The following is a 14,340-nucleotide window of genomic DNA, read 5'->3' as shown; positions in this document are numbered from 1 at the left end:
TTCAAAGCCTTTGCCATGACACTCTAAACCAGGGGTGTCGAACTCCAGGCCTCGAGGGCCAGTGTCATGCAGGTTTTAGATATCACCCTGTGTAAGAGCCAAAGTCAATGTTTATGTTTTTCCTTTTTGTTTTGGTGGCACAGGTGTATAGTTTTACCTGCGTCTCAGGTGATGGTATGTGGGTGTGGTCACAGTCTATTTACCTGATGTCGGTGTTCGCAGCAGGTGTGTTGGGTGAGTGGTTTGTGGGCAAACTTTTCTGTTGACCGTCATTTTTTGGCACACCAGTTAATCCATGCGCTAGTTGTAAAGTGATTGAAAGCGCAAATGTTCGTTTTTGTTTTGTTCTTAAAATAAATGCGCAAAGTACAAGTTCGACTCATTATGGATTATTGGAGGCGCGTCACAGGGACACAACCAACTCAGCCGGCCGCGGCTTTATTTACGGATGAAAGTCGCAACATTTAGTCAACAGAAAATCCTTGTCTTTTATTGCACGCATCGAAACAATGAAGAGGATTTTTGGATATAAGTTTTGGAGACACGGAGCTTTCAGATGAGTGGATGCAGTTCTCAAATGAGTCATTGGAAACGGCACCGTCACACTGGCATGGTGGAACGCAGCGCAACAGACACTTCAGAAGCTGGTAGGACACGCGGCTTCACTCTGTGTATTATTGGATGTTTTGAACACAGTTTGTAAGTGTCATCGCTTGTCCATTGGGGACATTGGTTTGATCTGCGTTGTGTGCGTGCGTGTGCTTGATTTGGCAAGCTGGAGGACTCTGCTCTGGTTTTGACAGCCTGTGACGCTGCTGCGCAATGGTTTACACGGAAGAAAAGTATTGGCTGTGATCTATCTTTGAAGCTGTGGAATATAATGTTGTTTTGATGCATGTGAAAAAGTGACGATGAGTGAAATAAAAGAAGCCGAACATGAACTGGAAGAAAAAAGATCTGCAAAACTGACGGCTAAAGCGCTTGCTTTTAAAATGGAAACTTTGCAGAAAGAGCGAAAAGGTCATGTTAACAAGATTAAAGGGTTAACTCGTGATATTAAAGACTTGATGAACAAGGATGACAATGCAAAAGCTGTGCTGCTTAACTTGGAAAAACTGAATGATTTGTATAAAAATGCCAAAGCAGTTCATGATGCATTCATTTTATTGATTCCTAAAGATGAACAAGACGCTCATATTGACTGGTTTGGACGCATAACAAAATGTAATGATGATTTTGTTGAAGATGTGAAACGGTGGCTTCTTGAAGCTGGAAGACCATATATGGAAAAAGACAAAGTTGAGAAAGTGCCTACTGCTGTTACTTTGGATATGCCCGTTTCTGCTGAGACTGTTTTATCAAAGGAGACGGTTTCTTCCACAAATGATAAAAATAACATCTTAACATCTCCAAAGCAGGTTAAAACAATTTCTGACATACAAGATGAAATACAGCCAGGTGACAGTGTTTCAAACGTAGGAAGCAAAAAGAGTAAAATCAGTTCTTCAAGCTCAAACTCCAGAGCATCAAGTACAACATCAGCACGAATAATGGCTGAAGCTGAAGCAGCTGCTCTGATGGTAAGGCAAAAACTGCTTAAGGATAAACATGCCTTGGAGGAACATGAAGCACAGTTAAGGAGACAGCGGGAGCAACTGGAGCTGGAAACAAATATAGCTGCCACGGTTGCAAAAATGAAAGTACTGAAAGGCTCAAAAGGATCCAGTATTAAAAGTAAACTATCAAACATATCAGATGGTAGGGAGTCATATTTTGAAAAGGGACAGAAGGTAACTCAAGTGTTGAATACTAGTCCGGATACTCCTGTACATGAAAGGCAACATGTGCATATCTTTAGGGAGCATAATGTTGCAGACTCACAATCTCTCTTAACCACAGGCAGAGTTCCAATACAACCTCACACTCTTTCTGAAGATCCCTTGACAAATCAGTCAGACATTAGAAATTCACGTGAAAATAAACATGTACCTTCTCAAATTTCTAGTCATGAAGAAGACTGTAACATCTTATCTGTCATGAATAAGCAAAATGAACTCACTGCTTTATTAATCCAACAACATAGTCTTTCTTCATTACCTAAAAAGGAGATCCCAGTTTTTGATGGAGATCCACTTCAGTACCAGACTTTTATTAAATCGTTTGAACACAACATTGAAAGTAGAAATAAAAACCCTGGAGATTGTCTTTATTATTTGGAACAACACACAAAGGGTCAACCAAGAGAACTTGTAAGGAGTTGCCTACACATGACTTCAGAAGCAGGATTCAGAAAGGCAAAGTCTTTGTTACGGCAGCATTTTGGGAATGAACATAAACTTGCCACGGCTTACATGAGCAAAGCACTTGCTTGGTCTTCAATAAAAGCAGAGGACACAAAAGCTCTTCAAGCTTACACAATATTCCTAAGAGGCTGTTGCAATGCTATGGAAGATCTCAGTTATATGCAGGAGCTTGACATGCCTGCCAACATGTTAGCTATAACAAAGAAACTTCCCTACAGGCAGAGAGATAAGTGGAGAACTGCAGTCTGTGATTTCCATGAGAAGTGTAATCGACAAGCTACATTTAAGGATCTTGTGGAGTTTTTAGAAAAACAAGTGAAGATCGCATCTGACCCAGTGTTTGGGGACATCAAGGATATCTGCACGACAAACAGAGACACAAGAAAACTTAAGTCTCAAACTCACACAAGATTCAAAGAAAGTTCTTTTGCTACCTCTGTGATGGCATCTGAAAAAGAAAATAACAAAGTTAAGGAAAAGGAAAGAACAGCACAAATGAGGAGTTGCTTGTTTTGCAAAGGTGAACATACGTTAGAAAATTGTCAAGAGCTGGAAAGAAAAACGCAAAAAGACAAAATCACTTTTCTAAAAGAGAATGGAGTCTGTTTCGGATGTCTTTGTAAAGGTCACATTAGTAGAGACTGCAAAAAGCGCCTCAGGTGCAAGACGTGTGGTTTAAAGCATCCTCAAATGTTACACATCTATCAAAAGACAATGAGCAAAGAACAAGAATCAAAGGAACAAACACAAAATCGTGCCATAGTCTCTATTCAGACCAGTGCTCTTACTGGGGCCGGTAAAGATGAATTTAAACTTTCCATCGTGCCTGTGAAAGTTAAGGCCAAGAAAGGAAATGTAACATTGTACACCTATGCATTTCTTGACCCAGGCAGCACTGCATCATTTTGTACAGTAAAGCTGATGAATAAGCTGAAAATTCATGGAAGAAGATCCAACATTCTGCTGAGAACTATGGGACAAAATAAAGTTGTTGAAACGGATATTATTGCAGATTTAGAAGTCGCTGGACTAGACGGAAACGAGTTTTGTGATCTTCCCATTCTTTATACTCAGTTCACTATGCCTGTCCATAAAGGAAACATTCCCCACCAGAACGATATACTCCGGTGGCCATATTTGAAGTCTGTAAATCTGCCAGAAATTGACTCTGAAATTGATTTGCTAATTGGCTCGAATGTGCCAAAGGCTCTGGAACCACTGGATGTCATTAGAAGTGTTGGAGATGGACCGTATGCTGTTAAAACTGTCCTTGGCTGGACAGTGAACGGACCTTTGGGTGAGACTCAAACTGAAGTTCACAATCAGCCACAGATAAGTGTCAATAGAGTTTCAGTGGTGAAACTTGATGAGCTGTGGAATCAGCAGTTTAAAACTGATTTTCCAGAGTGTGCCAGAGATGAGAAAGAACCTTCTAAGGAAGACCAACAGTTTTTGGATAAAGTTTCCAATACTGCTAAGCTACATAATGGTCATTATTATATTGGACTCCCATTGAAAGACTTAAAGGTCTGCATGCCAGATAATAAAAGTGTTGCTGAACAACGCCTTCAGAATCTGAAGAAAAGACTTATGAAGAACTCTACTTTTCTGCAGGACTATAACAGCTTTATGTCAGATATGATCTCTGAAGGTTATGCAGAAAAGGTACCAGAAGACAACTTAGAACGGACGGATGGCAGGAAATGGTATTTGCCGCACCATGGTGTTCTGCATCCGCAAAAGAAAACCCTTAGAGTGGTGTTTGACTGTGGAGCCAAGTATCAAGGAGTGTCGCTAAATAGCAAGCTCTTACAAGGTCCAGACTTGACCAGCACGTTAATTGGAGTTCTGACAAGATTTCGTAAAGAACCTGTTGTCATTGCTGCAGACATTAAGGCCATGTTTCACCAGGTTAAAATACCAGAGGAGGATCGAGATATGTTAAGATTCCTTTGGTGGCCCAACGGAGATTACACTCAAGCCATGGTTGAATATAGGATGACAGTACATGTGTTTGGAGCAACTTCATCTCCCAGTTGTGCAAATTTTGCACTAAGGAAATGTGCTGAAGATCATAAACAACAGTTTAGCCTTCAAGCCGTGGATGCAATGTTGAACAACTTTTACGTCGACGATTGTCTCGTCTCAGCAGCCACAGAAGAGGATGCGACCGCTCTCTATCATGAACTCTGTGCCATATGCTTGAAGGGAGGCTTTCCACTGAACAAATGGATAAGTAACAGTCGTAATGTGTTGGCTGTAATACCTGAAAGTAACAGAGCAAACAAAATAAAGGATCTAGACTTGATCAGTGATGAACTTCCGGTGGAAAGAGTTTTGGGCGTTCAATGGTGTGTGGAGTCTGACGTTTTCAAGTTCAGAATCACTCTGAGAGATCGACCTTTGACAAGACGTGGCATCCTTTCTGTAGTCAGCTCTGTTTATGACCCCTTAGGAATGTTGGCACCAGTAATCTTAACTGCTAAAAAGATTCTGCAAAATCTGTCTCGAAAAAAGATTGGATGGGATGATGCATTACCTGATGCAGTTATACAGGAATGGACTATTTGGATGCAAGAGCTCTACAAGCTGGAGGAGTTCAAGGTTGATCGTTGTTTTAAAACCAACAGTTTTGGAACTGTAAAAACAGCTCAGTTGCATCATTTCGCAGATGCATCTGAGGACAGCTATGGAACATTGACTTATTTGTTACTAAAGAACCAACGAGGCCAGGCACACTGTGCATTCATTATGGGAAAGGCACGTGTTGCTCCTTTAAAACCAGTTACAATCCCTCGAATGGAGTTAACTGCTGCCACCTTAGCAAGCAGAATGGATGTAATGTGGAAAAAGGAGCTGCAGATGGAACTGAAGGACTCAGTATTTTGGACTGACAGCACCTCTGTACTAAAATATATCAACAATAAAACAACAAGGTTCCTTGCACTTTTGTCGCCAACAGAGTTTCTGAGATTGTCAAAGTTTCAAATCCTCAACAATGGAGATATGTGGACACGGATAACAATCCAGCAGATTTGGCTTCTCGAGGTTTAACAGTACAATCCTTTTTGAAAAATAAACAAACTTGGCTTTCTGGACCTCCATTTCTTCTACTACCACAAGAGGAGTGGCCTCAGAATCCTGATGAAGTGAAACAAATCTCATCAAGCGATGCAGAAATTAAAACAACAGTGAATGCTGTTCAGACGTCACAAGAAATGGATCCGGTTTCTCACTTCATTCAGTATTTTTCATCCTGGACTCGGCTGAAGCGTGCAGTAGCATGGATTCTGAGAGTTAAAAAACTGCTTCTACATTACAGTAAAAGAAAACTACAGATTAAACATGATCCTGAACAAAATCTTGAACTTCAAATGAAGAAACACCGTCTGGACACCAGCAGTCTCAAAGTTGAGGAGCTGATTAGCGCTGAAATGGCTATAATCTCCTTTTGTCAAAGGAAGCGGTTTGCTGATGAAATCTCCTGTTTAACAAAAGGATCGAATGTTAAGAGAACCAGTCACATTTATAAACTTACTCCCATCCTGGAAGAAGGTGTGTTGAGAGTTGGTGGACGACTCAGTAGAACTGCAATGCTAGAAGAGAGAAAACATCCTGTTATTCTGGCCAAAGACTTCCACATTTCTAACCTAATCCTTCAACATGTCCATGAAGCGGTGGGTCATGGAGGTTGTAACCACATGTTATCTAAACTGCGTCAAAAATACTGGATTTTAGGTGTCACAGTACCTATAAGAAAAATTGTGGCTAAATGCATTGTGTGTCGGCGCGTAAATGCCCCACCAGGACAACAGCAAATAGCAGACCTGCCCCTACACAGAGTAACTCCTGATGAACCACCATTCACGTATGTCGGAGTGGACTATTTCGGACCGTTTCTAGTGAAACGTGGAAGGACTACTGTAAAATGCTATGGTGTGATATTCACATGTTTAGCGTCAAGAGCCATTCATATTGAAATGGCATCATCACTGGACACAGACTCTTTTATCAATGCCCTTCGTCGCTTTATTGCCAGACGTGGTCAAGTAAAAGAACTGCGATCTGACAACGGCACCAACTTTGTGGGATCCCATCGTGAGCTGAAGGAAATGATAGCAGATTGGAATCAATGTCGTATACACAATACCCTTCTTCAAAAGGGCATTCAATGGACTTTCCATCCCCCAGCTGGCTCACATCATGGAGGTGTATGGGAAAGACTTATAAGATCTGTGAGAAAGATTCTTAATTCCACCTTAAATGTACAAAGTCTTGATGAAGAGAGCTTCAGGACTGTTTTATGTGAAGCTGAAGCTATTTTGAATGGCCGTCCTATTACAAAGGCTTCTACAGATCCAAATGACCTTGAAGCACTTACTCCAAACCACCTGTTGCTTCTTAAGACTGCACCATCTCTACCACCAGGATGTTTTCAAAAAGATGACATATATGCTCGTCGCAGATGGAAACAAGTACAATATATGTCAGATTTATTCTGGAAAAGGTGGATTAAAGAATATCTTCCACAACTGCAACAAAGACAGAAATGGTGCAACCCAAAACGAAACTTCATGCCAGGAGACATTGTGATCATTGTTGATGATTCCGCACCACGGAATTCCTGGATAACTGGAAAAATAGAAGAGACAATCCAGGACAAAAGGGGATTTGTTCGTCATCTTCGGATCAAGACAAAGACTGGATTCCTAAACAGACCTATAAATAAAGTCTGTCTTTTGCAGGAAACAGAGAATATTTAACATATTGGACTAACTGGATAACTTTAAGTGACCTACTCCTTTTAGTTATGGGTTACTAACCTCACACATGGTGAACCACAAGTAGTAGTACTGATGCATGTTGCACTAAAGGGCGATTGAAATGTTTTATGAACAAGAAAATGATGTAAGACTTGATTATTTTGTAATTATTATTTAAAAGATAATAATTAGGGGCCGGTATTGTAAGAGCCAAAGTCAATGTTTATGTTTTTCCTTTTTGTTTTGGTGGCACAGGTGTATAGTTTTACCTGCGTCTCAGGTGATGGTATGTGGGTGTGGTCACAGTCTATTTACCTGATGTCGGTGTTCGCAGCAGGTGTGTTGGGTGAGTGGTTTGTGGGCAAACTTTTCTGTTGACCGTCATTTTTTGGCACACCAGTTAATCCATGCGCTAGTTGTAAAGTGATTGAAAGCGCAAATGTTCGTTTTTGTTTTGTTCTTAAAATAAATGCGCAAAGTACAAGTTCGACTCATTATGGATTATTGGAGGCGCGTCACAGGGACACAACCAACTCAGCCGGCCGCGGCTTTATTTACGGATGAAAGTCGCAACACCCTGGATCGCAACACCTGAATCAAATAATTAGTTCATTATGAGGCCTCTGGAGAACTTCAAGACATGCTGAAGAGGTCATTTAGCAATTTGTATCAGCTGTGTTGGATCAAGGACACATCTAAAACCTGCAGGACACCGGCCCTTGAGGCCTGGAGTTTAACACCTGTGCTCTAAACTACGCTCGGGTACATCCTGTTTCCACCAATCATCTGTCAGATTTTTCTACAACTTCATGGATGTCCACATGTGATAAATTCAGCAGATTGGAATAGATTTGGGAAGCCACACACCTGCCTATCTGTTGTCCCATAGTCGCCAGTGCCTGTCAGAGCATGTATATAATATATTTTTTGGTTTCCAGGGTTGTGCATCACTGTTTTACAGGTTTTAAATGAATTTTTCAATTTGAACAAGGATGCTTTGTTTATTATCTTTCCTCGCAATGTACTGAAATCAAATGGTAGACACACATTGAAAGGTTCTGCATTGTGTTTTGCAGAGCTGTGCTGTCTGTTTCAGGTTTTGTGTGCCTTGAGGGCTCAGTATGAGGTTGAGAGAACTCCTCCCAGCTTCAGTTTGGCATCTGTTTCTCCCTCCACCTCTCTGAAACGCAAACCACATACTGTTTGAACTTGTGCATGCAAGCGTGTGTTTGTGCATATGTTTGTGTCATGCTGGAGGTTCACTGGCTGAACAGCTGATCTTGATCATCATTGTTGTTAACCCCAGCACCCAGCTCCTGCACTAGTCCCCGGGGAGGACATTTTCCCCTACAGATCATATGCTGAGATGGATAAACACACTGACATACTTACACAGACATCCAGACATGCTGTGCTTGGAGCTGAGACATACTGTGCAGGTAACAGTGAAGGTTGCTGGACACCATAGGCTGTTTAAAAAAAATGGATGTAGCTTGTGGATCTAAAAGGGATAGCAGGGGGTTTATATGTTGCAGTTGCAAAAACAAGTGTAGTTGTATAGAATGACCTTAGTACACTTTTCCTTAGTCACTGTTATTTATTCATCCTGTTAAATAACTGCATATTTTATAAATTACGATTGTCAAATTCCGTATTGTCAATTAATTTCCAGAAGGACAATAAACCAGTGGTATGCTGTATAGGGCAGGCTTATTCTATGGTTTAAAAACCGCTACTGTAAGATCACACATTGTCCCTTTTTGTATATAAATCTTACGCACCATGTGAGAGAATATTGCTAGGATTTTGTTATGATAGCATAGTAACAATAAAGACTGTTGAATCTTCAGTCTTAAGGTGGAAACTCTATAAAAGGGGTTGTTTTTAACTAAATCCAATGCCTACACTGCCATTAGTGACCTTGGTGCATGATAAAAAAGTCATGAATCATAGTATAAAGCCTTTTAAAGGCCACAGAGGCCTAATACAAACAGAGATATCCACCTCAAAAAAGTGGTAAAATCCATAGAGTAACAAATGTATTTAATCTGTCAATACATTAATCACCATTTTGTCTAACCATTATTCAGCATATGAGGTGACTGACGATTATGCACTGGCTAGCGAAATAAAGCAAAGAGAAGCAGCAGGAGAGGAAATTCCTGCCAAGTGCCTCAGGCGACAGCTTCTTATTTCATACATTCAGACAGAATCACACATTATGAGTTACACGCTTTTAGAAACTATATTTCACTGTCTTGCATACTGTGCCTGTCAGCATGATTGCCTAAGGTCCTGATGCATGAGGATCTGCTGCATTGTGGTGCTTTTTAAATCCTTTTTGAGAGCTCTTCTTTCCCCTTCGAAAACTGTTCAGTTCACACCGACTGGCACGCTCACAGCATGTTGGTCCTGACTGATTTGGCTAAAAGCTTTGGCTGTATTTCTTTATGTTGGCATATGCACTTGGCAGTTTTCACTGCACACATTCACAAGCAGGCACATGGACACGTGCCATTTTTGTTCTCAATGGAGTGTGTTGTGTTTGATGGGTTTTGGATGACTGGAAACCCATGCAGATGACAATAGCTTGAGGGGATGTACTGTGTGTGTGTGTGTGTGTGTGTGTGTGTGTGTGTGTGTGTGTGTGTGTGTGTGTGTGTGGTGTTCATTAGATGTGCTTTCTTGCGGCTTGAAGCCACTGCGTTGTCACAGCAACTGAGCAAACCTGAGCGTACTCATTAGTGCTCTTCCTTTATTTTTGGGTCTGTCTTGGGCCTTTCTTCTCTCTCTCCTCTATTTTAACATTATTCTACCTTTCTCTTTTTTATCCCTCTCACTCTAGCCTCTCCATCTCTCCTAGTCCACAGATTCACAAGTGTAATAATGAGAGAATGAGTGAGGTATTGCTGAATCGGCAAAGGCAATTTTTTCAATCCCTCTAGTAGGTACTCATCATAAATTAAGATAGTTTACAAATATCCAGGAATAGCTAATGCTATCAACACAATCAGAAGAAATAATGAATGTGATGTATCCCAAAAAAAGCCCTGCATTCAGTTTTTGAGATTGGCTCAAAATGTTATAATTAGTTGTCACATGATGGAACAGATTCTATGTAATACCAATTTTGTTGGAGCACAAGACACGATGACGATGGAAAAGCAGATGGGGAATGACAGAGATATCCTAGTCAATGGGGAAGTTAAGAAAGGAAAGTGTTGGAAAATGACTTACTGCCATCAGCAAAACCTCTCTGATAGAACGTTTGCTCGGAAGCAACGAAAGCAGGACCAAATGACTAAACTCTATAATAGCGTTCACCCCGGAGACAGCTCTTAAAGCAAAGGAATAAATGATGAAAATAAGCTGTTCTAGACTGTAAAGACAGTTAATGCTAATGTTTGCCATGTGCTGATATATACTGACAGTGAAAAATTCCTACCAGAGGAGCCGTTAAACTAAATAGCTGTGAAAGGGATGAGTTGGATTGGCCTTTACTTGGAGATTATGTATCGGAATTTCGGGAGCGCGACCGCGCCTCCAAACACACTCCTTCTGGTTGTCATCTATATAAGTTCCCCCAGTTCTGCAAGCTGTTCATTCTTGTTTATGTGCCCCACCCTCCCTTCCTCCTTGTTCTCAATTCTTTAACTTCTTCACTCCAATTTAGTACATGGAGATCTGCCAGGCCCGGGAGCCATGGCCAATCCCCTTCGAGGCCTTCCCCAAACCACAGCTCAATTCATGTCCAAGCATTCACCTTTACCTACTAAAACACTGTCAAACCTAAAATGAGGACGTGGGCCCAGCTAGTGAACTACTTTAATGTTATGATATTATGACTATGATGCTAGCTGTATGGTAGAGCTAGACAAACAGGTAGAGGTAGCTGGTTTATGTATAAATACAGTGAATGATTGAAAGAGAGAAAAGGGGGCTTTATTTTGCACTCACAGAGTGAAGAGAAAGGTTATACCAGCGCTCTGAGTCACTGCGAACTGTGTGCACACAGAGAAATGGATTAACTCCACCGTATTTAATTAGTGAACTTAATTGGACAGATCACCAAAAGAGGCAAAACTGTTTTTCTTATTATTGTGGCAACACTTTTTTGACAAATATTTTATGCGTATTTTTATCATTTATTTTACACACACATAATGAAAACAATGCAATGATTTGCAGATCTTACAAATGCATATTTTATTCCAAATAGAAAATAGAAAAAGAATCTTATGTTTAAACTGAGGAAAATATTACCAAATATTACAGTAATTGATACTAGGAAGAAACATTTACAAATTGTGGAACAATTTCAGAATAATGGCAGACAAGCGAATGCTTTTGGCAATATAGTGTATATTTTTACACAGGACCCAACTTTTATGGATTTGGGGTTGTTTAAAGTCAAATGATGCTGATTTAGGTTAGCAATACATCATTAAACAGGAATAGCACATATATATTACATATTGTCGTTGTCTAAAAGCCTAGTGTTGGGGCATCTGGTGTCGGATTATAAAGGTGTCATTAATAACAAAGACTTTTCCTGTACTTAAGCTGAGTTCATCTACATGTTCTACGGAATGCCTAAAAAGCTGTTATCGGACAACTGGAAGAAAATAACTACCCAGTCAGGAGCAAACTTACTAAAAAGCTTCAGACTTCAAATTCAGAGAATTGAATAAATAGGCGTCATGATAGGGTAATGGCTGGTGTAGACAACAGCATGTGTTGTTTGTTTGTTTTTTTTAAGTACAAGTATATATGTTTTCTTTTACATGTGAATGCATAGCACACAAAAACCACTGCATATTATTCTTGAAGAAGTGACTGTGCCAGAGCTCACTCATAATGACATCCAGTCTATGCAAAAACACTCTCTAAAACCACCAATATTTATCTCTATCACTAAAATGGTGAGCTGTCTGCAAGAACATTGGGTTGAAGGTATTTGTAGAGTAGTTCCTTTGGCTAAGTTGCCACAAGCCATTTGTGCTTATTAGCATAGTGTAGGTTAAATACCAGAGGCAACTTTCCATAAGAGTCAATCAGTCAGTGGTCTAACAAAGGAATGATGGCACTTATTTGCCTATTGCAGTCTACTGACATCCTGTCTGTATTAACATGACTCACCAAGCTGCTTCACATAGAATAATTCAAAACTGAGACTGTGATGATTTAAATGGTTTGGACTTGATGAAAGTTAACCCACAGTCTAGAAAACAGACACGGATACATGAAGTCAGTATAGCCGCATCTGTACACACATAGTAACACATAACACATAACATACTTGTTACTTTAATCTAAACTGCAATAAGAGCATTAAGTAGTTCATTTCTTGGCTGATAAGGTTAAAAGCAGATACAGTCAGTCTTTCTGTCCCTTCAAATTGTATCATTGGTCTCCAATGATTTCCTTTACTGGAAAATACAAAAACTATTTTAAAGGGCATTCAAAACTCCACTTCACAATGTCTTCATTCTAAATAGATTAATGTCATCATTACTGTGATATCAGCAGCACAAAATGTGGACAAATCTCCCAAATAGTCCCCAGTCCTGTCTGTGCTAAAATCTGCTTTGGCCTCCAACTACCAATACTCAAGGTCTGGGACAGGCGGGTCTGGGTTTTTCAGAAACTGCTGATCTACTAGGATTTTCCCACACAACTAACTGGGGTCCAAAAAAGACCAGTCTGAAAAATGTGTACAGCTTCACATACAGGGAGTGCAGAATTATTAGGCAAGTTGTATTTTTGAGGAATAATTTTATTATTGAACAACAACCATGTTCTCAATGAACCCAAAAAACTCATTAATATCAAAGCTGAATGTTTTTGGAAGTAGTTTTTAGTTTGTTTTTAGTTTTAGCTATTTTAGGGGGATATCTGTGTGTGCAGGTGACTATTACTGTGCATAATTATTAGGCAACTTAACAAAAAACAAATATATACCCATTTCAATTATTTATTTTTACCAGTGAAACCAATATAACATCTCCACATTCACAAATATACATTTCTGACATTCAAAAACAAAACAAAAACAAATCAGCGACCAATATAGCCACCTTTCTTTGCAAGGACACTCAAAAGCCTGCCATCCATGGATTCTGTCAGTGTTTTGATCTGTTCACCATCAACATTGCGTGCAGCAGCAACCACAGCCTCCCAGACACTGTTCAGAGAGGTGTACTGTTTTCCCTCCTTGTAAATCTCACATTTGATGATGGACCACAGGTTCTCAATGGGGTTCAGATCAGGTGAACAAGGAGGCCATGTCATTACTTTTTCTTCTTTTATACCCTTTCTTGCCAGCCACGCTGTGGAGTACTTGGACGCGTGTGATGGAGCATTGTCCTGCATGAAAATCATGTTTTTCTTGAAGGATGCAGACTTCTTCCTGTACCACTGCTTGAAGAAGGTGTCTTCCAGAAACTGGCAGTAGGACTGGGAGTTGAGCTTGACTCCATCCTCAACCCGAAAAGGCCCCACAAGCTCATCTTTGATGATACCAGCCCAAACCAGTACTCCACCTCCACCTTGCTGGCGTCTGAGTCGGACTGGAGCTCTCTGCCCTTTACCAATCCAGCCACGGGCCCATCCATCTGGCCCATCAAGACTCACTCTCATTTCATCAGTCCATAAAACCTTAGAAAAACCAGTCTTGAGATATTTCTTGGCCCAGTCTTGACATTTCAGCTTGTGTGTCTTGTTCAGTGGTGGTCGTCTTTCAGCCTTTCTTACCTTGGCCATGTCTCTGAGTATTGCACACCTTGTGCTTTTGGGCACTCCAGTGATGTTGCAGCTGTGAAATATGGCCAAACTGGTGGCAAGTGGCATCTTGGCAGCTGCACGCTTGACTTTTCTCAGTTCATGGGCAGTTATTTTGCGCCTTGGTTTTTCCACACGCTTCTTGCAACCCTGTTGACTATTTTGAATGAAACGCTTGATTGTTCGATGATCACGCTTCAGAAGCTTTGCAATTTTGAGACTGCTGCATCCCTCTGCAAGATATCTCACTATTTTTGACTTTTCTGAGCCCGTCAAGTCCTTCTTTTGACCCATTTTGCCAAAGGAAAGGACGTTGCCTAATAATTATGCACACCTGATATAGGGTGTTGATGTCATTAGACCACACCCCTTCTCATTACAGAGATGCACATCACCTAATATGCTTAATTGGTAGTAGGCTTTCGAGCCTATACAGCTTGGAGTAAGACAACATGCATGAAGAGGATGATGTGGACAAAATACTCATTTGCCTA

The 14,340-nt window shown here is 40.5% G+C and overlaps 2 protein-coding genes across 7 annotated transcripts in view; both read left to right on the top strand.

Annotated features, from left to right (window-relative positions):
• cnih3 (cornichon family AMPA receptor auxiliary protein 3) overlaps positions 1–14,340 on the top strand; it is a 142,309-nt gene that overhangs the window by 53,659 nt on the left and 74,310 nt on the right. The window lies entirely within an intron of this gene.
• LOC120731364 lies at positions 867–6,961 on the top strand. Of its 2 annotated transcripts, none has more exons than XM_040028383.1 (2): positions 867–942; positions 3,817–6,961. In XM_040028383.1, exons 1-2 carry the CDS (start codon positions 912–914, stop codon positions 5,355–5,357), a joined length of 1,572 nt encoding a protein of 523 aa, XP_039884317.1. In that variant the 5' UTR covers positions 867–911; the 3' UTR covers positions 5,358–6,961. The 2 variants fall into 2 exon arrangements, with proteins under 2 accessions (XP_039884317.1, XP_039884313.1); XM_040028379.1 differs by having other exon boundaries at positions 889–3,843; positions 4,340–6,961.

This window comes from Simochromis diagramma, unplaced genomic scaffold, assembly GCF_900408965.1.
Source record: "Simochromis diagramma unplaced genomic scaffold, fSimDia1.1 OVJJ01000746.1, whole genome shotgun sequence".
NCBI lineage: Eukaryota > Metazoa > Chordata > Actinopteri > Cichliformes > Cichlidae > Simochromis > Simochromis diagramma.
This window is presented reverse-complemented; position numbering and strand designations above follow the sequence as displayed.